The sequence below is a fragment of the Poecilia formosa genome, unplaced genomic scaffold, assembly GCF_000485575.1.
Source record: "Poecilia formosa unplaced genomic scaffold, Poecilia_formosa-5.1.2 Scaffold300, whole genome shotgun sequence".
In the NCBI taxonomy this organism is placed as follows: Eukaryota; Metazoa; Chordata; class Actinopteri; order Cyprinodontiformes; family Poeciliidae; genus Poecilia; species Poecilia formosa.
Genome location: NW_006800239.1, coordinates 296,923 through 321,969, shown reverse-complemented (window position 1 = coordinate 321,969; position 25,047 = coordinate 296,923). Strand labels below are relative to the sequence as shown.

At 43.5% G+C, this 25,047-nt stretch overlaps 2 protein-coding genes and 1 long non-coding RNA gene across 28 annotated transcripts in view; 2 read left to right on the top strand and 1 right to left on the bottom strand.

Annotated features, from left to right (window-relative positions):
• The window catches only part of LOC103152099 (titin), a 155,193-nt gene that overhangs the window by 8,828 nt on the left and 121,318 nt on the right, over positions 1-25,047 (top strand). For 21 of the 25 annotated variants that reach the window (XM_016660863.1, XM_016660857.1, XM_016660867.1 and 18 more), the window contains exons 10-50: positions 150-398; positions 892-954; positions 1,039-1,297; positions 1,681-1,732; positions 1,817-2,020; positions 2,913-3,055; positions 3,178-3,293; positions 3,518-3,745; positions 3,863-4,101; positions 4,175-4,407; positions 4,501-4,665; positions 4,766-4,934; positions 5,190-6,886; positions 6,975-7,256; positions 7,372-7,638; positions 7,784-8,056; positions 8,144-8,407; positions 8,928-9,188; positions 9,271-9,531; positions 9,855-10,118; positions 10,193-10,453; positions 10,536-10,796; positions 10,965-11,225; positions 11,372-11,513; positions 11,609-11,777; positions 11,886-12,117; positions 12,353-12,637; positions 13,112-13,228; positions 13,360-13,548; positions 15,947-15,991; positions 16,431-20,111; positions 20,596-20,874; positions 21,064-21,630; positions 21,835-22,116; positions 22,202-22,480; positions 22,567-22,848; positions 22,933-23,211; positions 23,300-23,587; positions 23,689-23,967; positions 24,061-24,342; positions 24,724-25,002. In XM_016660863.1, coding sequence (XP_016516349.1) covers positions 150-398; positions 892-954; positions 1,039-1,297; positions 1,681-1,732; positions 1,817-2,020; positions 2,913-3,055; positions 3,178-3,293; positions 3,518-3,745; positions 3,863-4,101; positions 4,175-4,407; positions 4,501-4,665; positions 4,766-4,934; positions 5,190-6,886; positions 6,975-7,256; positions 7,372-7,638; positions 7,784-8,056; positions 8,144-8,407; positions 8,928-9,188; positions 9,271-9,531; positions 9,855-10,118; positions 10,193-10,453; positions 10,536-10,796; positions 10,965-11,225; positions 11,372-11,513; positions 11,609-11,777; positions 11,886-12,117; positions 12,353-12,637; positions 13,112-13,228; positions 13,360-13,548; positions 15,947-15,991; positions 16,431-20,111; positions 20,596-20,874; positions 21,064-21,630; positions 21,835-22,116; positions 22,202-22,480; positions 22,567-22,848; positions 22,933-23,211; positions 23,300-23,587; positions 23,689-23,967; positions 24,061-24,342; positions 24,724-25,002 — 14,428 coding nt within the window. The remainder of the gene's footprint in view (positions 1-149; positions 399-891; positions 955-1,038; positions 1,298-1,680; positions 1,733-1,816; positions 2,021-2,912; positions 3,056-3,177; positions 3,294-3,517; positions 3,746-3,862; positions 4,102-4,174; positions 4,408-4,500; positions 4,666-4,765; positions 4,935-5,189; positions 6,887-6,974; positions 7,257-7,371; positions 7,639-7,783; positions 8,057-8,143; positions 8,408-8,927; positions 9,189-9,270; positions 9,532-9,854; positions 10,119-10,192; positions 10,454-10,535; positions 10,797-10,964; positions 11,226-11,371; positions 11,514-11,608; positions 11,778-11,885; positions 12,118-12,352; positions 12,638-13,111; positions 13,229-13,359; positions 13,549-15,946; positions 15,992-16,430; positions 20,112-20,595; positions 20,875-21,063; positions 21,631-21,834; positions 22,117-22,201; positions 22,481-22,566; positions 22,849-22,932; positions 23,212-23,299; positions 23,588-23,688; positions 23,968-24,060; positions 24,343-24,723; positions 25,003-25,047) is intronic. The other 4 variants (XM_016660878.1, XM_016660871.1, XM_016660865.1 and 1 more) reach the window with 3 other exon arrangements.
• LOC107832953 (uncharacterized) lies at positions 337-3,009 on the bottom strand. 2 transcript variants are annotated; one of them, XR_001658682.1, is made up of 4 exons: positions 2,929-3,009; positions 730-818; positions 549-644; positions 337-426 (listed from the first exon to the last, which is right to left on the bottom strand). It is a non-coding gene; the product is annotated as an uncharacterized LOC107832953 (long non-coding RNA). The 2 variants fall into 2 exon arrangements; XR_001658681.1 differs by having other exon boundaries at positions 2,897-2,976.
• On the top strand, positions 13,625-15,111 carry LOC107832952 (contactin-4-like). Its single transcript, XM_016660881.1, has one exon. The coding sequence runs from the start codon at positions 14,327-14,329 to the stop codon at positions 14,756-14,758; it is 432 nt and encodes a 143-aa protein (XP_016516367.1). The 5' UTR covers positions 13,625-14,326; the 3' UTR covers positions 14,759-15,111.

Sequence of the window (25,047 nt, the reverse complement as noted above, 5' to 3'; positions counted from 1 at the left end):
CACATTTCATTCATTCATTTCATTCATTGCCATGGAACTTCACTCTTTTTTGCACTTTTTAGTGTAAAATGTGAATGACAATAAAGTCTAGTCCAGTCTTTGGCTGTTCTGATGACGGTGTGGCGTTTCCTCCTCTCTGGATTGGTCAGGTGTCCATCGCCGGCTCAGCTATCGCCACTCTGCAGAAAGAGTTATCCTCATCTCCTTCTAGAAAGATCATCAAACCGGTCAAGTCTCCCAGTCCGTCTCTTAAAGTTGTTAGGACCAGTGAGATGCTGGAGTCCATCCCACCGCCTTTCAAAGAATCCATTGAGTCGTATCGCTCTGGCACCCAGGTTCAGACGGGGGTCGCCTACATGGTGGGGATGGACAGAGTTTATGAGGACTGGAGAGTCAAGGTTTGTTCTGTAGCTTCATGAGATGGATCTGAGCAGAACAAGAAAACCTGATGTGTAGCAAGAAACAGATGGTTCTGAAACCTGCAGTTTGAAAACTCACACCAGCTTTAAAGGAAGGAAAGAAAACTTTGGTTAACTCCAATCTTTCACCTCTCATGAGACAAAGACCTGAAAGCTTTGGGTTTGTTTTCATCTTATCTTTAGGGATTGTCCTCCTGTTAGGTAGAGGTCTGGTTTTCTTGATTTCTGTGAAAAATCCAACAATAAATGTTCTTCTAATAAAAACTTTAACAAGCTTCCTTCTTTGCACTATTGATAACCTCATCCTCACCTCTTGAGCCCATCCAGCACCGTCTTCATTTTTCTGTGTTGTCGCCTCTTCTTCATCACCTCTCGGGCGTGAACATCACATTTTATGTCCTGTGTGTTGCATTGTTGTTTTAGAAATGGATTTACATGCCAGATTAATCTAATAGATTTGTTTCTGTGACAGGTGCCAGAGGCAGCAGCTGTACCGTCTGCAGGTGGCGCTGTTGTCCCACCCACTTTGGTCTCTGTAAGTGGCCCAGTTGAGATTGTTGACCACATCATCAGCTTTGCAGTAAAATGGGTGTTTTCTAAACATATCATGTCGATGCAGGGCTTGAAAAACACAAACGTGACAGAGGGCGAGTCGGTGACCTTGGAGTGTCAGATCAGCGGTCAGCCCGCCCCCGTCATCATGTGGTTCAGGGAGGACTACAAGATCGAGAGCTCCATTGATTTCCAGATCAGCTACGTGAGCGGATCTGCTCGGCTGGTGATACGTGAGGCTTTCGCTGAAGACAGCGGACGCTTCACTTGTACAGCCACCAACGAGGCCGGAACCATCAGCACCTCCTGCTACCTGCTCGTCCAGGGTCAGTGCAAACTACGAAACTACTGGTCTCACTGGTAGCAATACTAACGGTAGGAGAGACCCAGTCTGTCCCAACTGGAGTCTGATTGAGAATGTGTGTGGGCAGCTAAAGATTGGGGTGAAGTAAAGAAGGCCCTCCAACCTTGTCAGAATACCAGTAGAAACCTGTAAGAAGCTGAATGGTTTGAGTGCTGTAGTGACATATTGATTATTGATTATTGATTATTGAGAAGGCTCAATAATCATTTAAGCTTACCAATTCTTAAAATAAAGTGTAAATAAGAACAGAAAGTTATTTTCTAAATTAAGCTGTTTGAGAGATGCTTGTCTCATTTCCTATCAGAAACTAATTTCTTGGTTGAATGAACTTTATTTTTCCCACAGTGTCTGAGGACATCGAGGGCAAGCAGGAGGTCGTTTCCACTGAAGTTACTCAGTAAGTCAAGAATATTTTGTAAAGTTTGAAAAACAAACCAGTATCTCTTGTCTTACTAAAGTTGTTTCTTGTTTTAAATCACAGATTTACAGTAGAAGCTAAAGAAGAGACCGAAGTGAGTGTGGTTGAGCCGGATTCCCCTGCTGCTGCTCCCATCTTCATTAAGACACCCGTCGTTCAGAAGCTGGTGGAAGGAGGAAGCGTTGTGTTTCAGTGTCAGGTGGGCGGAAACCCCAAGCCTCACGTTGTCTGGAAGAAGAGTGGCGTGCCGCTCACCACCGGATACAGGTACTGAAACCTCAGGGAGGAAATCCTTTCTCTTCTTAAGCAGCTGTTATGTGTCTGACTTGCTTAAATCCAGTTTATTTCCTAAAACCACCAAACTGCATCTAATCACCCGCAGTATACTTTGGATTTTACAATTAAATTATACCTTCACAGTAACATTGTACAATCAAATACTAAAAGCGTCGTATGAACATATATATGTATCTGCTGCTGCTGCTGCTTCTGTCCTGCATCAAACTTAAACTCCTTTAGCTAAAACATCCTTTCAGTTCATGGAAAAGAAACAACTGAGGACATAATCTAATACTTCAGTTTATATAAAAGGAAAAAGTAGCAGCTGATATTGTTTTGACTTTTAAATATGTAATTCAACCACTGACATGTCTTTTAAGTTATTAATCAACCTGAAACCAAAGATACATTTTGCCATAAAAGACCTGGCCCAGCTTTCTCAAACATCGGAAAACAGTAATAACTCTTAAAAAACACCAAATTACAGTAATGTTTTGAAGTCTTTAATTGCAGCTTTAATTTTTGAATTTATAACTATTGCAGTTCCTCACTTTCAAAATACACTAAAACATAAAATAAAGTGACAAAATGTTGTATGTTCTGTTGTAGCCACTGAAATTTTATTCTCATTTATAAAGTTAAATATGAGTTAGAACCTCAAATCTAAAATAAAAACAGTTAAACACATTCTCTCTCTCTCTGTGATACTGTGCCCCACTAAGAAGGAGCCATGGAAAATATAGTGATTCAGTTATTATTATTTAGTTTCATTTTATATTTGCATTCTCATGGCTTCTAATAGCCTTCAAATAACTCAAATACTAAAATAATCAGCGTTAGTTTGGGGAATTTTATATAGCTCACTGTCTGTGTTCATCAGGTATAAAGTTGCCTACAAGAAAGAGACCGGAGAGTGCAGATTGGAGATCTCGATGACCTTTGCAGACGATGCAGGAGAATATTCTGTCTTTGCCAAGAATCAGCTTGGAGAAGTCTCAGCCTCCGTCAGTCTTCTGGAGGAAGGTATGTCCACAAACAAGTCTAAACAGGAAGAACAAGAGACAAATTAAAGGGAAACAGTGTTTAAATATGAATTGTGTTTCACACTGGCTACATCAGAGACAGAACAAATGTTTTGTTTACAGAGGAATATGAAGCGTACATGAAGAAACAGGAAGTGACAGCTCCAGTGCAGGAGCCCAAACCTGGAGACATTCCCCCTATCACAGTGGATACAATGACCACCGTTATCTCCGGACAGGTACAAGAAACATTCAGCAGAGGAGCTTTTAGCAGTTTGGCAATTCATCTTTGTTAGAATCTTTACATACATTATAAGGTTCTTTCTCTAATACAGTAGAAATCTGTGTGTTTAAGCAACAGTAATATACTCTTTATGCATTTATCAAAGCAGAAAAATTAAGCCACTGATCATTTTTTTTCACTCAACTTATAAAGATCAAACATTTTTCATGAAACCTGCAGGAATTCCATTTGTCTGCCATGGAGCTGAGAATCATTCAGGAGATCGAGCTCACCATCATGAAGATCACCTACAGAGAGATTGTAACCGAGGATGGAGAGTTGATGGTGACCGCCACTGCCACTGAGGCGGTGCAGCCAGCCTTCGACACTCCGGTCAAAAACTACAGAATCATGGAGGGAATGAGCGTCACCTTCCACTGCAAGATGTCTGGAACGCCGCTCCCCAAGGTGAGAAATCTTTAAATAAAAGGTTCTTCTTTGGTTACTTCTATTAAACAAATCACCTGGAACAGACATGACAGAGACAGTCAAACAGGATTGACTGATGCTTTAACTTTGTGGCAGATTGCTTGGTTCAAAAATGGCCAGCGCATCAGGCCCGGTGACCACTACCAGATGGAGGTCCTCCAGGATGGACGAGCCAGCCTCCGCCTGTCTATGGTGCGACCAGAAGATGAAGGCGTGTACACTGCCTTCGCCACCAACATAAAAGGAAATGCTGTCTGCTCAGGGAAGCTCTATGTGGAGTCATCTGCAGCCGCTCCTCAGAGATACACACCACAGCCTGCAGTGCAGAGGATCAGGTAAAATATGAGTCAAAGCAAACTCTTCAAAGTGTATGACTTAAATGCTCATTACATTTTGAACGTTCCTCAGATCCACATCACCTCGTTCTCTGAGCCGCTCTCCTGGCCGATCACCCAGCCGTTCACCCGGACGATCTCCCGCTCGGCGGCTTGATGAGACTGATGAACAACAGCTGGAAAGACTTTACAAACCCGTATTTGTCATGAAACCTACTGCATGTAAATGCTCTGAGGGACAAACTGCCAGATTTGACCTGAAGGTTGTTGGCCGACCAATGCCTGACACTTATTGGTTCCACAATGGTGAGACACACATAAGAGGAATCTTCATTAAAGGTGTTGGTAAATGTAGAATACTTGTTACTCAATCCATCTTCAATTATGTGGCCTTTTCAGGGCAACAGATTGTTAGTGACCACACCCATAAGATTGTGGTTAAAGAGGATGGGACTCAGTCCCTGATCATTGTCCCAGCCATGCCCCATGACTCTGGAGAATGGACAGTGGTGGCTCAGAACAGAGCCGGGCGCTCATCCATCTCCGTCACTCTCACAGTTGATGGTAAGACTTCATTGTACAGTTTCCATGACCTCTGCTTAAGGTTTTCTGCAAGACAATGCTTTGGGACATATGTTGACATAATGTTTCTATCTTTTTTTAGCTAAGGAAACCTTGGTCCGACCCCAGTTTACTGAGAAACTGAGGAACATCAGTGTGAAGGAGGGCACTCTGGTTGAGCTGGCTGTTAAAGCCATTGGAAACCCACTGCCTGACATCGTCTGGCTGAAAAACAGCGACATCATCACCCCACACAAGCACCCACACATTAAGTATGTCTCATATTAAAATAAATTCTAATAGCTGCTCTGAGTTTCCAGGAAATCCACAGTAGCATTAGAATCTTCTTGTATTTAGAACATGTTTTGTACTGCATTGTGTAAAAATAAGCCAATCTTATTTAAGAGAGCCGTTTTATCTGCTTGTAATGCAGGATGTCTCCTCCTCAAGGAGGATACATCTTAGGAGTCGTAGTTGTTAATATCCAAAGTGTCTGAAGTTGTTAATATGAAACTTTTCTGTTTTAGGATTGAAGGAACCAAAGGAGAGGCCAAATTCCAAATCCCCTCAGCAGGCGGACCAGACAGCGCCTGGTACACCGCCACAGCCATCAACAAGGCTGGCAGAGACACCACCCGCTGCAGAGTCAATGTGGAGGTTGAATATGTTGAGCCTGAACCAGAGAGGAAGCTCATTATTCCCAAAGGAACCTACAAGGCCAAAGAGATTGGTGCTCCAGAGCTGGAGCCTCTTCACCTCCGTTATGGCCAAGAGCAGTGGGAGGAAGGCGACCTTTATGACAAGGAGAAGCAGCAGAAACCATTGTTTAAGAAGAAGCTCACATCTGTCCGAATGAAGCGCTTTGGTCCAGCCCACTTTGAGTGCAGACTGACTCCGATTGGAGACCCCACCATGGTGGTGGAGTGGCTGCATGACGGCAAGCCTCTGGCTGCTGCCAACAGGCTGCGTATGGTCAATGAGTTTGGCTACTGCAGCCTGGACTATGAGGTTGCTTATGCAAGAGACTGTGGTGTGATCACCTGCAGAGCAACCAACAAGTTTGGAGTCGACCAGACCTCGGCTACCCTGATCGTCAAGGATGAGAAGGGCCTTGTTGAGGAATCTCAGCTTCCTGAAGGCAGGAAGGGAGTTCAACGAATTGATGAAATGGAACGGCAGGCTCATGAAGGTGGACCTTATGGAGTAACTGCTGAAGAAGAAACAGAGAAAATGAAACCTGAGATTGTCCTTCTCCCTGAGCCTGTCAGGGTTGTGGAAGGTGACACAGCCAGGTTCCGCTGCAGAGTGACCGGCTACCCGGCTCCAAAGGTTAACTGGTACCTTAACGGACAACTCATCCGCAAAAGCAAGAGATACAGACTTCGTTACGATGGTATTTACTACCTGGAGATTACAGATATCAAATCCTATGATTCAGGAGAGGTAAAGGTTATAGCTGATAACATCCTGGGTTCAGCTGAATATGTTGTGAAGTTGGAGATTCAACAGAAGGAAGACTTCAGAACTCATCTGCGCCGTGCTGCTGAGGGTAAAGCAAGCGAAGCTCCTGCTGAGTCAGGAAGAGTACCATTTGAGGTGGTGAAGGCTGAGCAGCCCACTGAAGACACTCAGCTGAAGGAGGTGGTCAAGCTTAAGAAAGCCCAGAGAATTGTCCACGAAAAAGCCGTAGAAGAGTCTGAGGAACTGAGGAGCAAATTTAAGCGCAGGACAGAGGAAGGCTATTATGAGTCCATCACTGCTGTTGAGCTTAAGTCACGTAGGAGAGACGATTCTTATGAAGATCTGCTACGGAAGACAAAAGAGGAGCTTCTTCATCATGCAAAGGAAAAGGAGGAGGCTGAGAAGAAGAAGGAGGAAGAGCGCCTCAAACTAACTGCGAAACCTCTGAAACCAGAAAGGATCAAGCTTTCACCCAGCATGGAAGCTCCTAAGATCCTGGAGCGCATCACCAGCCAGACAGTTGCACTGGGAGATGAAGTCAAATTCAGAGTCAGAGTTGTTGGTAGACCAGATCCTGAGTGCCAATGGTTCAAGAATGGTGTTCAGCTGGAAAAATCAGACCGCGTTTACTGGTTCTGGCCTGAAGACCATGTGTGTGAACTTGTGATCAGAAACGTGTCAGTCGAGGATTCAGCTAGCATCATGGTTAAGGCAACCAACAAGGCTGGAGAGACATCCAGCCACGCTTTCCTGCTGGTGCAAGGTATTGCCACAGTGAATTCTTCAAACTACAACTTGTTTCCTTTTGAATAACGTGTTTTCTAATAAAACATGATATGATGTTTTTGCAGCAAAACAAGTCATCACTTTTACACAGAAGCTTGAGGAGCTCAACGCCAAAGAGAAGGACACCATGGCTACATTTGAGTGTGAAACTAATGAGCCTTTTGTTAAGGTTAAATGGCTCAAGAACAACATGGAGATCTTCTCAGGAGATAAATACAGGATGCACTCTGACAGAAAGGTCCACTTCCTCTCTGTGCTGATTATTGACATGAGGGATGATGCAGAATATTCATGCGCAGTTGTAGATGACGAGAGCATCAGAACCAGCGCCAAACTCAATGTTGAAGGTTTGTTGATGATGATGAAATGTTCAAAGTTTAAAAAACTTTAATGATAATAAATAGGATTTGGTCAACAAAGCATTAGTTTCTTAAGAGTTTTATTTGATCATACTGTCAATAGGAGCTCCTCTGGAGATGGTGAAGCAGCTGGAGAACACCGAGGTGCCTGAGACGTACTCTGGAGAATTTGAATGTGTTGTAACTCGTGAAGATGCTGAAGGCACCTGGTACTTTGAGGACAAGCTGCTCTCTCCCAGTGGTAAATACGTCATGACCTCCCGTCGTGGAAGACACAGTCTGTCTGTGAAAGATGTCAAGAAGGAAGACCAGGGCAAATATACCTTCAAAGTGGGTGAATTCACAACAACTGCCTCACTAAAGATGAAATGTAAGTCATTAATCACATTGCGAATTAGAGACGTGTATTTTGATCACTTTGTTCTACTAAGTTTGTCTTAAACTTTATTTTGTGTTTTGGAGTTTTTTTTTATTTTTGGTTTCCATTTCTGAATGCTTTTGTCTTCATGTCTTAGTGCGACCCGTCACCCTGGTTCAGCCTTTGACGGACCTGACCGTTTGCGAGGGTGATATTGCCCAGCTTGAGGTCAAGTTCTCACAGGAAAATGTTGAAGGCAGCTGGAAGAAGAACGGACAACCAATTACAGCTTCTGACCGTGTTCACATTGTTATTGATAAACAAGTCCACAAACTCCTGATTGAAGATGCTATCAAGGATGACTTTGGATCATATTCATTTGTGGCTCCTGATCATGATATCACAACCACTGCAAAGCTGTTGATACAGAGTAGGTCTCTCAAACTCATATACTTAAATGAAACAACATTCTGCCTCAAAATAAAGATTTTTGAAATGGAATTCCTCTTTGTTGCAGGTATTGGCATCTTGGTTCCATTAAAGGATGCATCTACCATTGAAGGCACCAAGGCTGTCCTGGAGGCCAAGATCTCTGCTCAGGATGTTAGCTCTGTCAAGTGGTACCACAATGACAATTTGTTGGTGCCCAGTGACCGGGTCTGCATGGTGGCAAAGGGAACCAAGCAGCGTTTGGTTTTCAGCAGGACTTACGCTTCTGATGAGGGTCACTACAAACTGGCTGTTGGCCGAGTGGACACCAGCTGCAAACTCTCTGTGGAGCGTAAGTTACCCACAGTGACTTTCCACCATGTGCTTATTAATAAACATTGGCAAAATGTCCTCCTGCTCAAAACCTTACTTTTTCATAACTTTAACAAAAGAAACATAGTTTGTATCGCGTTCAGAAAGTCTGCTTGCTACCAGGTCAAGATAGGTGGTAAACAATGCACAAGAACCTCTTTATCATTTCATCAAAATCATTTTTTTATTCAAAATGTTTAAAATGCTGTTGTTTTTTAATCTTAAGCTTACACCCCTTTACTTTCCAGTAAGATCCCAGGATCTTATAGCACAGACAAGTGGCATTACATTCTTCACTGAGTCTAAATAAAGTTGTTAGGATCAGAAGAAACATCTCCACAGTGTTGATTTGATCTGAACATCAGAGGGTTAGAGCCCCAGTTAAACGACATTTAACTGAAGCCCTAAAAGGGGACGGACCAACTGGGGACGGACCAAGGTTTCCTTATCCATCTGCATGATACTTTGAGAATTGCATATCTTGTGCTTTACTTGAACAGCTGTGCAGATCCTGAAGCCCATGAAGGACATGGAGTGCTCCGAATCTGAGAACGTCTCCTTCGAAGTTGAGGTTTCCCACCCAGGTATCGACCCCTATTGGACTTTCAAGGACCAGCCACTCAAAGCCAGCGGCAGCCACAAGATGGAAACCAAGAATAAGCACCACACCCTGACAGTCATCAACGCGATGAAGGATGAGGAGGGCGAGTACATGTTCGCTGCTGGTGAGAAGACATGCAGGGCTTCACTTACTGTGACAGGTAAGCAGGATACGACTTAAACAAGCTGAATGCCCTCTGTGACCGTCTCCTTAATGATGATGTAACCATCCTGCGTCACCAGGTGGTGCCATCAAGAAGCCTTTGCGAGATCTGGTTGTGGCTGACTCCCAGACTGCTGTGCTGGAGTGTCAAGTCGCAAACCCATCTGCTGAAGGAAAGTGGCTGAAGGACGGACAGCCTGTCGATTTCAGTGAGAATGTGCTGAGTGAGGTGGACGGTGCCGTGAGACGTCTTGTTATAGTTATCACAAAAGCCACGGATATCGGAGAGTACACCTACCAAGTGGCCACGTCCAAGACCACCGCCAGTCTGAAAGTTGAAGGTAGGACTGGTCTTTATAAAATGTACTCAGAAAATTAGCTGTAATATGAATTTAAATGTTAAAAAATAATTTACAGAAAGTGTCTGCTCAGAAACAAAAACCAGTTGAAAGTTCTTTTCCAGCTCATTACAAACTGAGCTGAAAAATAAAATAAATTCTGTAAATTGGTTAACTGATTAATAGAAACATATACTTACTGCTGATTGATCCATGCAGAATATCTCCTAAAATAATGAACTATAACTTTAGAACGAGACACTTCTGAATCTCTTTAACATCATGATTCGATGCTGTTAAACTGATAATTGCATTTTCCTGCGCAGCTGTAAAAATCAAGAAGACCCTGAAGAACTTGAATGTGGTCGAGACTCAGGAGGGCGTGTTCAGTCTGGAGCTGACCCATGAGAACGTCAGGGGAGCACAGTGGATCAAGAATGGTGTTGAGATCCAGCCCAGTGAGAAGTTTGAGATCAGCATGGAGGGCACAGTTCACACACTGAAGATCAACAACTGCTCCACACAAGACGAGTCAGTTTACTCCTTCAAACTGGGAAAGCTGTCTGCAAACGCCAGACTTAATGTTGAAAGTAAGTATAGCACTCAGTTGGGATTCAAAAAGAGATTTTTTAAAGCGTTTTTATGAATGTGAACTCTCTCCCAGCCCTTAAGATCCTGAAGAAGCCAAAGGATGTGACATCACTGCTGGGTGCAACAGCTATGTTTGAAGTGGGCATCTCTGAAGACAACATCCCAGTTAAATGGATGTTCAAGAACACTGAGCTGAAGCCAAACGAGCACTACACCATGCTGTCTGAGAAAAGGACGCACAAATTACTTATCCAGGATGTGGACAGCAGCAAAGAGGGAGAATACACTGTGGTGATTGGTCACCTTCACTGCAGTGCTCACCTCACTGTTGAGTGTAAGTCTTAAAAAAAATAATTATTTTCTAGTATTAATGGATTACAGGAAGCAAACCATTTGAGCCTGTGTTGTTTCTGCAGCTCTGCGGGTGACCAAACCCCTTAAGAACGTGGAGGTCCCTGAAACCCAGGTGGCCTCTTTCGAGTGTGAAGTTTCTCACTTCAACGTGCCGTCCACCTGGCTAAAGAACGGCGTCGAGATTGAGATGAGTGAGAAGTTCAGGATCGTGGTTCAGGGGAAACTCCACCAGCTGAAGATCATGAACACCAGCAGGGACGACTCTGCAGAGTACACCTTCGTCTGTGGGAACGACAAAGTGTCAGCAACGCTCACTGTCAACCGTAAGATCCAGAGAAACAATTTTGTAAAAGAGTTCTTCTTAAAAACTGTTGCCTCTGTCCCTATAAGCATCCTCATCTAAATGATTGGAGTGTAAAATCTTTTCTTCAGTTTTTTTCTCAAAGGGTGAAGGAATTCCTGAACGTAACCCCAGGACTCTTTCTTTCCAGCTATTCTGATCACAACAATGCTGGAGGACCTGAATGCTCAGGAGAAGGACACCGTCACATTTGAGGTGAACGTCAACTACGAGGGAATCACTTACAAATGGCTCAAGAACGGCGTGGAGATCAAATCCACAGACAGATGCCAGGCTCGCTGCAAACAGTTCAATCACACTCTGAGCCTCAGGAACGTCCACTTTGGAGACAGCGCCGAGTACACCTTCACGGCCGGGTCCGCAACTACTACAGCTAAACTCTATGTGGAGGGTAAGATGAGGAAATGTCTGCAACTGTGGTTATCGAATACTTCTTAACTGCCCAACTCTCAGAAACACCAAAAAACAACAGAAAGACCCTAACAACTTGGTAACAGTTATTACTTGTGTTTAAAGTGTGATATTTATATCCTGCAGCTCGTGTGATTGAATTCACTAAACACCTGAAGGACCTGAAGATCACAGAGAAGAAGAGGGCGACATTTGAGTGTGAAGTTTCTGAGCCGAACGTCCAGGTGATGTGGATGAAGGACGGCCAGGAGCTGGAGATGTCTGACAGGTAAATAAAAGTTCTCATTTAAATGAAAGAACATTTTAGATATTTTTCCAACATTATCAACAACTTCTGGCTTTTCTTTATTTATTCTCCTGCAGGTACAAAATGACCTCAGACAACTTTGCGCATCGTCTGGTTCTGCCGTCTGTCCGCATGTCTGACGCCGGCGAGTACACGGCTGTAGCCGGGTCGAGCATGTCTGTTGGACACCTGGGAGTCGAGGGACGAGATGTTAAAATCTCTGAACCTGAAAGCAGAGACATTACAGTGAGTTCCTGATATGTGGAGCTTCAACCCAATCTGAGTTTTGATTCTGCTTCTTGAACAGTTTCTTAGTTTCATGTATGAGGCTGAGGAGATCATCTGTTTCTGCAGGTGGTGGAGAAACAAAGAGCAACGTTTGAGTTTGAGGTAAACGAGGATGAAGTGGAGGGTCACTGGCTGAGGAATGGAGCAGAGATCCACTTCACAGAGGAAGAGAGGTTCAACTACGCCACCATCAGGAAGCTGCATCGCCTCACTATCTCTGAGACGTTCAGGAGCGATGCTGGAGAGTACACCTTCATCGCTGGCAAAAACCGCAGCACCATGAACCTTCATGTGAGATGTAAGAGATCCTTCAGTCAGCAGTTTGACACATTTTTCCAGAACAAATGTATTCCTTATTTACTGCAAAAACATTTAAGAACTATTTACCATCTGGGCTAGAGAGAATGTTGCTCATCAGTAGTTTATTGTTGAGTGATGCTCAAAGGAAAAATATTATTTTTATTGAATATAAAAGGTATTTGCACAAATTCGGCTCTGCTTTTGTAACTGAATGTTTGGTTTTCTATGTCCAGTGCCAGAGCCGCCTCAGATCGTACGCCACACGCAGGCCCAAACGGTGATGTCGGGTCGGTCTGTGCGCTTCTCGGCGCAGGTGAGCGGCCTTCCTCAGCCTCAGGTGACCTGGTACAAAGACTCCCAGCTTCTCTCCACAAGCTACAAATGCAAGTTCCTCCACGACGGAGATGAGCACACACTACTGCTGCTGGAGGTCTTCCCCGAGGACGCAGCCGTCTACAGCTGCGAGGCCAAGAACGACTACGGAGAGGCAACAAGCTCCGCCCCTCTCACTGTGGAAGGTCAGACGTAGCTTATGGTGAAGCATCAAAGTGTTCATTTTTTTAGCTTTTTATTTTTCTTCCTCTTATGAAAGGAAAAGAAAAATATTCTAGGCAGAATAATTGCTTAGAATAATTGTCTTATTATTCGAGATAATTATTTTAATTAATTCAGGGATTTAATTAATTAAGTGAACATTTATTTAACTAAAAGAAAATAGCAGCATTAAATTCTTCATAAATTAGAAGAAAGGATCATGTTTCTTTAAGGTTTTATTACCTTGTTTTAAACTTCATAGTTAGTGCAATGAAGTTTATTTGATAGAATATTACACCATTCAATGTTGTCTTGAGAGATTTTTCCCCCTAAGCATGTTAAATAAAAAAAATTCAATTAAATTATTCAGTACATAGAAAACATTGAGATAATCACTGTGGATGAGCAGAAAAAAGTCATCTTTAGCTTGTCAGTAAACTGAACACGTTATCTTTCAGTTCCTGAGGTGACTGAAACGGTTCGGATTTCTCCTCCGGTTCTGATCACTCCCATGAAGGACGTTCTGGTCTCAGAGGGACAGCCTGCCCAGCTGAAGTGCACTGTCTCTGGGGAAGGTATTCACCTCTCATCAGCTCCCCCTGGTTGATAAATCAAACTAGTGTTGGATCTGCTAACCTCTGGGATTATCAGGGCTGATTCTAAACACGTCAGGTGATGCTGACTTTCTTGAACACTGTGTCCCCAGATCTGCAGATTTCTTGGTTCTGTAAGGACAAAGAGATCCGTCAGTCTGACATCTTCAGGATGTCTCATTTGGATGAAATCTGCCTGCTGGAGATTTCCAGAGTCCTCCCTTCACATGAGGGAGAGTATTCCTGCATTGCCACAAACATAGCAGGAATGGTCACATGTTCTGCCACTTTGAACCTTGATGGTGAGTTTGAAATAATATCAACTGGCATGCAGTGTTTTTAAAATAAAACAGTGTGAGTGAAGGCACCACTTACTGCATGGTCTTCAGACGCTAATTTAAGGAAGCATGACATCCACCTGCCAGGTCCTCACAGAGCTGCTCTCATTTTTAGCTTCAATAGCCAATAAAATGATCATCTTCTTGGATATTGTAGCTTCCAGAACCTGTATTTAGACATAGTTTTAGTGGTATCTTGATGACATTTGGGAGGAAATGCCTTATTCTCTGTGCATGTAGAGAACTCAGTAGCTTTGGTTTGACCTATTTCTTGCTATAAGCCTTATCCTCCAGGATTTTCTGCTGTGCCGCATGATGATGTCTCTTCCTACTTCTGCAGCTCCTAACAGTGTTTGTTGAGACACAAATCTTTGTTTCAGAGTAAATCAGCATGGTCGAAACAGCTGGACTGTGGAAGTTCAGCTTTTCGGATTCCTTACACTCACGGACATAATCCACATCTGTTTCATAAATTTTGGCTCCTGTCAAGTTTGCATGATTGACTGTGGAAAACAGCCACTGTCCAGTCTTCACTGAGCCTGACTGATCCTCAACACTCCAACCCAACTGCACTTTGGCAAACAAATAACCAGGAAAAATCACCGGAATTGTGCTGTGTTGACCTAATTCTTCTATTCTTTCTTACTGCCCAGATGAAAAAGCCTTAGATAGTGTGTCGAGTTCTGAGACTAAAATAACTCAGACACTGGAGGCTCAGACAGAGAGTTTCAGCTCTCTGTCAATGGGTCAAACAACCCACAGTTTTGAGTTTTCCGAGGTTGTCTCTGAAGCTTCCTCCATGTCTTTGAGGACGTTTGAGATTCAGATGGAGAGTGTAACCTCAGTGGAGACGAGCTCTCACAGCCGCTTTGATTTGAAACTCTCAGCCAGCCCCCAGCTGCTGATGGAAATGAGCGACATCAGAGTGAAAAGTGGTGAGATGGCTGAGTTCAGCTGCTCGTTCGATGGGCAGCCCTTCACTGGAGTGGTATGGGATCATAACGGTCAGAACTTGGTGGACACGGACCGGGTAAGGAGCTCTCAGAGTGGGGGCCTGTTGTCTCTGGTCATCCACAGTGTCGACATGGCCGATCAGGGAATGTACTGCTGCACAGCCACCAACCAACACGGTCAAAACAGTTCTTCTGCCAGGCTCACAGTTGAAGGTGGTTAATCTTTCTTTATTGTGATTTCCAACTGGTCCATTTCACTTCTCCATCTGCTCTCCCTGCTTCGGACCCCCTTTTCATAACGTAATATTGCCTCCTAGTTTATAATCTGTTAGAATAATGTAATAACAACCTCTGTAGTGTAGTTTTGCTCCCTCCCACCATATCGGCTTCACCTCACTAATCTCATTCTCCATCCTACTAACCTTTTATTGATTATAGCCATAGTCTTTTACTCTCTGACCCCTAATTACTCTCCCTAACTTTATTCTCACTCAGCTAAAGAAGCAAACCTCAAAGCAGAGACCCCCATCCCCACCGATTCTGTTCGTAAAGTGTCTCAACCAGAAAGAGAAAGCTCTAGAGATCTTTCTGAGCAAGAGAAGCAGGAGTCCAAGACGAAGCTCCAATCTTTGCCCAAATCCTCCCAGAGACCGTACCACCTCATCAGCCAGTTGTATTTCCCAGATGTCATGCCTCAAGATGAGCGGAGTCATCGCCTCTCCAACAACCCAGAGTTTCTGATCAAACTCCCCCCTGAGTTGCTGATCCAAAACAAAGACAGTAACTCCCTGTACTGCATTATGAAGGGCCTTCCCACTTCATTTGTCATTTGGCTTTACAACCGTATGAATGTCAAGGATTCTGTTTGGTACTCTCTGAAACAAGACAGCTCTTTTTGCTGTGTAAATGCTAATAATGTGGGAGCCAGACCAGGGGGCTCTCACTATTTCAAAAATCTAACCTCAGCTGGGGATGCTGAGTGCAGCACAGTGATGAAAGGTTGGCATTTGCATGCTTTTGGTCCTTCTGCTCACTCTGACTTTCTGTGGCCCGCACCCATGCACATGGTTTTCCACCCGCACAGCCATCATGAACACACTTCTTCACAGGGCAATTCGTCTTCTACGTCTTTAACAATGTTTAGGCAAGGTCTCTGACTCTGTGTCTTGCATTTTGACTAAACCATTAGTAGAGATATGAAGAGGGACAATCACAAAACCACAAAACTTTACCAAGAAGACAGATGTGCCACCCACTAAAAAGAACAAATGGAGGCATGAAAGAACAGGTCAAAGAAACAAATCAAATGGATCATATGGCTGCACGACTCTTCACAGTTTCTAACCTCCTTGTGCTTTGATTTCAGCTATAAAAATGTCTTTAACTGTAAACAATCTGTGTCTTCACAGTAACCGAAGTGGAGAAGGAACCAGTGGTGAAGGAGGAAGTTAAAGGTAAATACTGCTTCAAACTTCTATATATTTATGTATAGTAGTGTTGAATTATCTTTATTATATCTTAACTATTGTGTATTTCAATGTGTTGTCTATGCTAGAAATGACTGTTTTGATATGGTAGTTTTGCTGTTTTTTTAATTTAAATTTAATGCAAATTGTCTCCATCAGTGTGAATTTATTTTTAAAATCTTGTGATTTCTTTGACAGAACACACAATGTTTTTTTATGATTTTACTGGACAGCATTTTTGAACAAAGATAGTGTTTAGTGTTGGCTTGTTTAAATGTTACATTTGTAGTACATCAGCATCTCATCCTGAAGTCAAATACAACTCGTATGTAAATGGAAAAAAAAAAAACTAAAACACTGTGATTTCACTTGAGCTGATTGATGCTGGGATGTGTGATTTACCTTCAACTGTCATTACTCCACTCAGCCTTTTCCAGCTCAACGATCACAGTGGAAGAGGAAACCCAGGAGTCATACTACACTGGCTTAAAATTACCCGACAAAACCAGAACACTTGAACTCAAACCAGAAACTAAGCGCTTCTCCAGCTCTTTGGAGAGGAAAAAAGAAAAACCTGTTTTCCTTAGCAAACTTTCTCCAGCAGCTGCAGTTGTTGGAGAAACTTTTGCCTTTACTGTCAAAGTGTCCGGATTCCCAAAGCCCACTGTTCAATGGCTCCACAATGGGCAGACAATAACCAGTTCATCAGTTTATACATTTATTCATGAACAAGATGAGTACAGTTTAGTTATTAACAAAGTTCAACGAGAATTTGAGGGAGAGTACTCCTGCACAGTCAGCAACAGATTTGGCCAGTCGACTTCCTCTTCTTATCTTCATGTTCAGTTAAAGGAGCCAGAAGGGGAGAAAAGGGTTGATGACAAAGCAGCTGCAGCAACTGGTCAACCTCCAAAGTTCATGAAAGCTATAGAGTCAGTTCAGTTATCAGAGGGTGGGCAGTGTTTTTTCAGGTATGTGTTGACTGGAGAGCCTCTCCCTGATGTTCAGTGGTTCAAAGGAAGCATCCATATTGAGCCTGCTGGCTTTAACATGATGGTGAACAACCCAGATGGATCAGGCTTTTTCAGTATCGTGAGTGTTAAACAAGAACATAGTGGTATCTACACATGTAAGGCATTCAACCCATATGGGGAAGATTCTTGTAGTGCTGAGCTGCTGGTATTTAATGAAAAATCTCAAGAAGAGCACCAGTTCATTCAAAAAACTAAAGGCTTGAAGATATCACTAACCGGGCAAAGCACAGAGTCTCGGGTGTACCATGAAAGAAGCCGGTCTGATCAGATGATTTATACCATTAGCACTGAAGACCGGCAGATTATTCCTAGCGAGGAGGTGGAAACCCTCCAAGAGCTGAATATCTCTGCTGCTACACTTCAAAAAGAGCAACTGACCCACCAAGCTGCCCTTCTGCACTCTCATGAAATTCATGAGAGTGTTTCCTTGACTCCAGCCCATGCCCCAGAGGTCTTGGCTGTTCCTACAAAGCAACTTCCCAAGGTCGCGTTCTTATCTTCAGTCCAGGAGAGACAGAAGATAACAGAGCAGCACTCAGAGAGAATCCTGAGTCCTGAGGTAGTTGAACTACAGTTCTCAAAAGAACAACAATCTAAAATCATGTCAGCTACATCTGAGGAGGTCCTTTCCCTGACCACTGTGAGAGCTGAGCCTTTGACGGACCGGACTCCAGAGCACATGCAGACCACAACTGAGCCCAAGCAGCTTGTCAGCAGCTACCAAGTGGAATCTGCTTTACCCATTCTTGCTGATGTGTCAGATGCTGTGGAGCGACCAGAGGAGGAGAGAAGTTTTAGAGTCCAAGAGGGGGTTAAGATTTTATACTCTGCTCAATCTGCTGAGCAGTTGTTGCTTACAGAAACACACTCTGAGGCTCTGTTAGCTTTAGAGCCTGCCGTTAAACCACAAATTGAAAAAGAACAATCTAAACCAATACTAGCAGCAGTGAGTAAAACCAGGGTGGCTCTATCTAAAGAGCAGAGGTATGAAACTCAGATACCGGAGCAAGAAAGCATCCAGCCAAGTAAAGATAAGATATGTAAATCTGCCATAGTAACTGAGGAGAAATATCAGGTTCAGGGTGAACAGACAGTACAGGTGGCACCTCTACAGACTCCGACATGTCTGCAGACTAGTTGTGAGGATAAACAAGTTTTAAATTTGCAAGTTATCACTGATCAGGGTGTTTTAGAGTCTGAGGGAAGACTCGGCAGTGAAAAGCCCCCAATGGAGCTGGCAGACATCTCTAAGAATCCAACTTTGCTGTATTCAGTGACTCAAGAAGAACAGAGGACTGTGGTATGTGAGGCAAGTTCAGTGTTCACAACAGAACCCGACTATGCATCTGTTCAGCCAAAGAAAGAGCAACCACAGCCAAGATACCTCCAGTCGAGCCATTCTGTATCAGTTTTACCAAAGGAAGGCATCATTGCCTTTGCTGAACCTGATCAGCAGGTGGCATTACCAAAACAGGAGCGGGCTCGAAGCCATGCTGCATCCTCGGAGACACACAGAGAGATCATAGCAGAGCATCATAAAGACCTCAATGTATCTGTGGGTGGGATTAAGGCACAGTATAAGACCGAATCTATACCTCCAAACATTCTTGGTGTGTCCTCCCAGCCCCTGCGCCTTCCAAAGGAGACCCCTTTCACTGAAAGCTTCAGACAGCAGCGAGCATTAGTTCAGAGAGAGGATCAGTGGAATATTATGCAGTCCTTGAGCATCACAGACACTCAGGTTTTAGAGGAGGGTCACACTGCCAGTCTTCACACTGATGAGAAATTCAAGCCTGAATCAAAAGTTGAACCAAAGATCCCAAAGAGACCTGTCTTCATAGAAGAAAAGGCAGTTGCAACTGAAAGGTGCGCCATCTTAGAGGCTGCTGAGCAGGATTTTGCGATGCAGATCCAGGAGGGACAATCAGTCCGGCAGTCTGTGTTGTTAGAGGAAAAGCGGGTCCTTCTGGTAGAACAATCAAGTGAGATACATAAACCAGAAGCTTCCACTGTCAGTGTTAAGACACAACCTAAAGGTGTTGTTTTTATTCATGAGTCTCATGGCGCTCATGCTCTACCAAAAGAACTCAACTTTGTTCTTAATATCCCAAAACCATCAAGTATGACTATTCGGCATCAGCTGAGAGAAGCTCTTCAGTCTGCTGTGGCCAGTGACCAACCAGTCTTACTTGCAGAAGTGGTGGGGAAGTTAGAAACAGTGGAGATACAGGAGGTCAAAGTTCAACGAGAGCCCAGACGGACCACATTCACATATCTGATCACATCGCCTGGTGTCCCACTGGAGATCACACTGTCCTTCCAAGGAGAATATCCTCAGAAAGCTGATCTTAAGTCTGAGCTGCAGGTAGCTCTACAAGCTATGGTTTTCCAGGAGCAGCAAAGTCTTTCATCAGAACAGCAAGGCATCTTGCCAATTGACAGACCTCAGAAGGCTCAGGTCAGCTCAGTACCCTCTAAAGAGATGTTGTCAACCATGATGGACTCAGTGGTGGTGGCAGAGAGTGTTGTTGGGTTTCCTCCAGAAGCATCTCATTCTGCAGAAGTCAGAACTGAATTGATGGGTTCTTTCCAAAGTGCAACAATTGAGAGCCACACTGAGACCCATGAATCCAGGAAAGTGAGTCGGACAGAGTTTACATCAGAGAGGGACATTACTGAAGTAACCACCTTGTCCGCTGTAGAGCATGTGGACACTTTTGTTCACAGAGAAACCAGAGAGGAGTATCTTTCAGAGGCCATTCTAATCAGTGAGTCCTCTGACAGCCATATTGATCATCCTGTTGTTATTGAGTCTCTGGAGGATGTTTGTGCTGAAATAAATGATAAAGCTGTTTTTACCACTACTATCAAGTACGCCACCAAGGTTAACTGGTTTTTCAATGGCCAGCTAGTGAAATCTGGTACAGAGTTCAAGTGTTCTGAAGACCGTGACACATACACACTAATTGTCAACAAAGTTGTCAAGGAGAGGCATCAAGGAGAATATGTCTGTGAGGCTGAGAATGAAGTCGGCAGGACTACAACATCTTCAAGGCTCACTGTGGTCTCAAAAGGTTTGATGATGGACAGTTCTTTGTTATCATCATCAACTAACTTCACACATTAGCTTATATCACGTTCTGCTGTCTCTAGACCTCCATATATATATATAAAAAAATCATTTAAATTTGGAAGTTTGAGGTTTTAATCAGAGACCAGAACCATCCTCACATTTCCTGTCTCCCATCTGCACTTCTCCATAAACATTCCATCCTCACATCCATCCCTCTTTCCTTCTAGGAATTACCTTCCATGTCATTCAGCACCTGCCATTCCTCATCCTTGGTCCATTCCTTGCATGCATACCTTTTTTCCCTCAACCTAACCCTGAGACAACTTTCCTCCTCCACAGTCATCACTGGATTCATTTCTTTGAGTCACTCTTCATTCCAGAGCTACTATAGCTCAGCTGTTCAGAAAAAATAGTCAGCTTTGTTTCCATTCAGACTGCTTTACTCACTTTGTCATTTCTTTTTCATTTCTCTCCCCAAAACACAGTGAAACCTGTGTTCAAACACAGAATTGTTCCTCTGGAGATCAATGTCGGCAACTCTGCCAGATTTGAATGTGACACAGAGGATGCTCCAAATGTGAACTTCAAGTGGTTCAAAGATGGCCACCCCATCAAAGAGGGTGATAAATACAGGATTATCAGTCGCTTCACTGCTTCCTCCCTGGAAATTCTGAGCCCATCGAAGGATGACAGCGGGGAGTATACCTGCAAGGCATCCAATCAACATGGCAGTGATGAATGCTCTGCTTCTCTCGGTGTGACGGGTAAGAACAATGCATGTTTCCTCCTTTTTTGGTTTTTGACTTTGGGCCTTTCCAGGAGTTTGTCCATATTTTGAGCTAAACAGATTTGTTTTTGTACTTTTATACTTTTCCCCCCCTCTTGGTTTTCATGGTTCTACTACACAGTATGACATTTTACCACTAACATCTTTTCATTCTTAATCTTTGTAGAGAAACTTCCTCCAGTTTTTCAAACTAAACCTGACAACCAGACTCTGTATGTTGGAAAGAGGGCACTCATACAGTGTGTAATAGGAGGATCTGCTCCTCTAAATGTTGTGTGGCTAAAAGACCACCAGGTTCTGCCCTCTGTGTCAGAACACTACCAAACCGTTTGTGAAAAGAATAAGCACACTCTTGAGATCAAAACGCTTGAGGCAGCGGACCGTGGGCTATATGTGTGCAGGGCATCTAATAACATTGGGATGGCTGAGTGCAGCATGGAGCTGCGTGTTGTTGATAAGCCCAACTTCGTAAAGCCCCTGGGTTCGGTTGCTGCCGTGGTGGGAGCTCCTCTTCACCTGGAATGTCAGGTGGATGAGGACACAGGAGTCACCGTTACCTGGACCAGAGATGGTAGGAAAGTCCACCAATCTCCAGACTGTAAACTGTCTTTTGAGAATAAGACAGTAAATCTTGATATACTAAAAACCACACTGAAAGATTGTGGGAATTATGTGTGTATGGTGGCAAATGATGCTGGAAGTGCTTCTTGTTCCACTTCTGTCAAAGTACAAGGTAAGTTATTTATATTCCAGTTTTTTAGTGCTTGAAACCTTCAGAAAACCAACAAGAAAAACTTAGTTTTTTATGCTCTTGGTGTCTCATGTGAACTACATTGTTCTTCTCATCTTAATTAGCTTTGTTTTCAATGCTGGTTTCTTGTTTTTAAACTACATCTTCAACTCCATATAACGGATCTGACTAACCATACCCCTGCAGAGCCACCAGTCTTTGTAAAGAGACTGGAGGGTACAACAGTTTGGAAGCGAGGTAGCACGGCTCGGCTGCAATGCACCGTCAAAGGATCCCCCGAGCTTCACACCACCTGGTTCTTCAATAACAGTGAGCTGTCCAGTGGTGGCAGATACGCTGCCAGCTTTAAGGACGGTGTCGCCACTCTTGAGATAAACAATGTTACGTTGAGTGACGGTGGGAGCTACAGCTGTGAGGTTCTGAACGAGTCAGGCTGTGAGAGCTGCAGCACCAAAGTGACAGTTAAAGGTGTGCAGCATTTGAAATTATTTTTTATTTAAAATACAATATGGCATATACATTTGTCTTTACCAAACTGTTCGTTCCCCATTAGAACCTCCATCGTTCATTAAAGATGCACCCTCCATAGAAGCAGTGAGAGGATCAGTAGCTGTGTTGGATTGCGAGATTGCAGGTTCTGCACCATTTGAAGTAACTTGGAAAAAGAACAAGAAACGCTTGTCCTCAGATAAAAAGTACAGAGTAGTGTCACAAGGATCACTGACCTCTCTGGAGATTCACACATTTGAGAGCGCTGATGCCGGTGAATATGAATGTGTTGTTTCAAATGAGGTCGGCTCAGTGACCTCTAACTCGGTGGTTAAACAGAAAGGTTAGTTTAAAAAAAAACATCAGCATGATTTTGACTCTAGGTTCCTCAGTAGCTATTAAAGTTTATTATAATTGATGCCATTTCAGAGCCACCTATCTTCTCAAAGAGGATTGAGAGCTCTACAGTGTTGTTGGGAAATACGGTGAAACTACAAGGAGTAGTGAAAGGCTCAGCTCCAATTTCTATAAAATGGCTGAAAGACTCTAAGCTGCTAATAGATGATGACTCCAGTGTCACAACAACATTTGAGAACAACATTCCTTGCATTTCCTTCACCTCTGTTGGGATAAAACATGGTGGCAAGTATACTTGCATTGCTGAAAACGAGGCAGGGCAGCAGAAATGCGAGGCTGTTCTCACCATTCAAGGTTAGAACTCACTTGTATTTACTAGCTATTCTCCCAGTTAATCTGTGTTAGTTTATAAAGCCTAAAGCTTGTGTTGTGTTTTAGAACCGGCTAAGATCGTAGAGAAAGCAGCGTCCATCAGTGTTACAGTTGGTGAACCGGCTACGCTTGAGTGCAGCATCTCTGGGAGCCCTGAGCTCAAAGTCAGATGGTTCAAAGATGGCAAAGAGATGATTAGCGGTCGTAAATATAAGATGACTCTGAAGGAGAACACCGCTGTTCTGAAGATACTTTCAGCAGATAGAGGAGACACGTCAGAGTACAAGATGGAGGTGTCCAATAAAGTCGGAAAAGACGAGTGCACATGCTCAGTCACAGTTATAGGTTAGTTTCAGTCAGAAATACATAATTATTTCAATTCAAAAACAGACCTTTTGTCACAGTTCTGTGTTTGGCTTGTCCTTCCACACAGATCGTGCGGTTCCTCCATCCTTCACTAAAACTCTAAAAAAGATTGATGGAAGTATTGGTAGTAATGCTACCTTGGAGTGCAGAGTTGCTGGATCACAGCCAATGGTTGTTTCTTGGTTCAAGGACGACAAAGAAATTCACAGTGATGATAAATACAAGCTTGATTTCAGTGAAAGTGCAGCCTCTGTGACAATTATACATCTTGATCAAAGCGATGGAGGAGTTTATACGTGCCGGGCTTCAAACAAGGCCGGAGAAAATGAGACCAGTGGAACACTGACTGTCAAAGGTTAGAGAAGTTTCAATGTTTTAGGTCTACTAGGAAATTAACAACAGATACAACTGAGCAAAGGTTATTGATAGGCTTAAAACATGAATGTTGTTTTACAGAACCCCCAGCTTTCACAGTAAAACCTGAGTCGCAGGATGTTGCACCAGGAACGAACGTTGTGATAAAAGCAGCCTTCACTGGGTCTGCTCCACTGGTGGTTAAATGGTTCAGAGAGGAGAAAGAGATTTTCTCTGCAGGAAAGTGTATCATAAAAAAGGACGTCTCCTCAAGCTCTTTAGAGCTTTATTCTGTAAAACCCAGTGAATCTGCTAAATATACCTGCCAAGTTTCAAATGATGCCGGGAAAGTGGATTGCACCGCCATCCTCTTCGTGAAAGGTTCTGCTTCCATCTTTCATCTGCCAACTTGTTTCCTTCCTACCACTAACCATTTTTCAAAGTTTACTGTAACTGCTTTTGTGTAATTTACAGAAGCTCCCACGTTCACAATGAAGCTTGAGCCTTCACGGCTCCTAAAAGCTGGACAGCCTCTGAAACTGTCCTGCAAAGTACAGGGAACTCCTGTAATTTCCGTCACATGGATGAAAAATGGCTCTGAAATCATTTCTGACCACAAACACTTGATGTCCTTTGAGAGCTCAGTAGCCTCTCTGGAGGTGGAGAACTGCTGTATAGAAGACAGTGGGGAGTATGTGTGTTTGGCTTCTAGTGAGGCCGGGAGAGATCAATGCAGCTGCTCAGTAACCGTCAAAGGTTAGTGCTGTCCTAAGAAGCTGTCCTCTACAAACTGATCCTGCTGTCTGGTCCACATTGTTCCATCTTTCAATCCTTAGTTTTCTTTTGTTGGATGAATGCATTAACTCCAGTGTGAATGTTAATATACGTAACAACCTATGAGTAGAACTGCCAGTGTAGACATGAAAACATGACAGCAAATGGTTCTGTAGAGTTAATAGCAAGCTAAAAGCCAAAGTAAAGTATAAAATAAAGGAAGGTAAGTTTTCTGAATGGTGCTGGAAGATGTTTTTAGCAAAAAGTACCTTGATGGATTCTGTGGACCAGATTTGCCTCTTCGGATGAAGCTTTCCTTTCAGACATTATTGTTGAATGTTACTTTTATTATCTTTCTCATAGAGCCTCCAGTGTTTATAAAGCCTTTTGAATCAGCTGAGTTTGTGAAGGGATCTGACATTGTCCTGACAGGAACCGTTTCAGGTTCCCCGCCATTTGAAATAAGTTGCTTCCTCAATGATAAGCTGATCAGAAGCAACAAAAAACATCAGATCCGTGTTCAAAAAGACACAGTCACTCTTCAGATATCTGACTGTGACAGCAGGGATGATGGGACGTACCGCTGCACGGTTGCAAATGATGCTGGGGAGACTACTTGTTCTTGCCAGGTTTCTTTGAAAGGTTAGTCAAACGAATGTCTTGTGCTGTTACCCTGAGTTGTCTGCT

What these genes read in the sequence shown, in the direction of transcription:
- LOC107832952 (XM_016660881.1), top strand. Translation starts at nt 14,327, where the DNA reads ATGGGTCAAACAACCCACAGTTTTGAGTTTTCCGAGGTTGTCTCTGAA.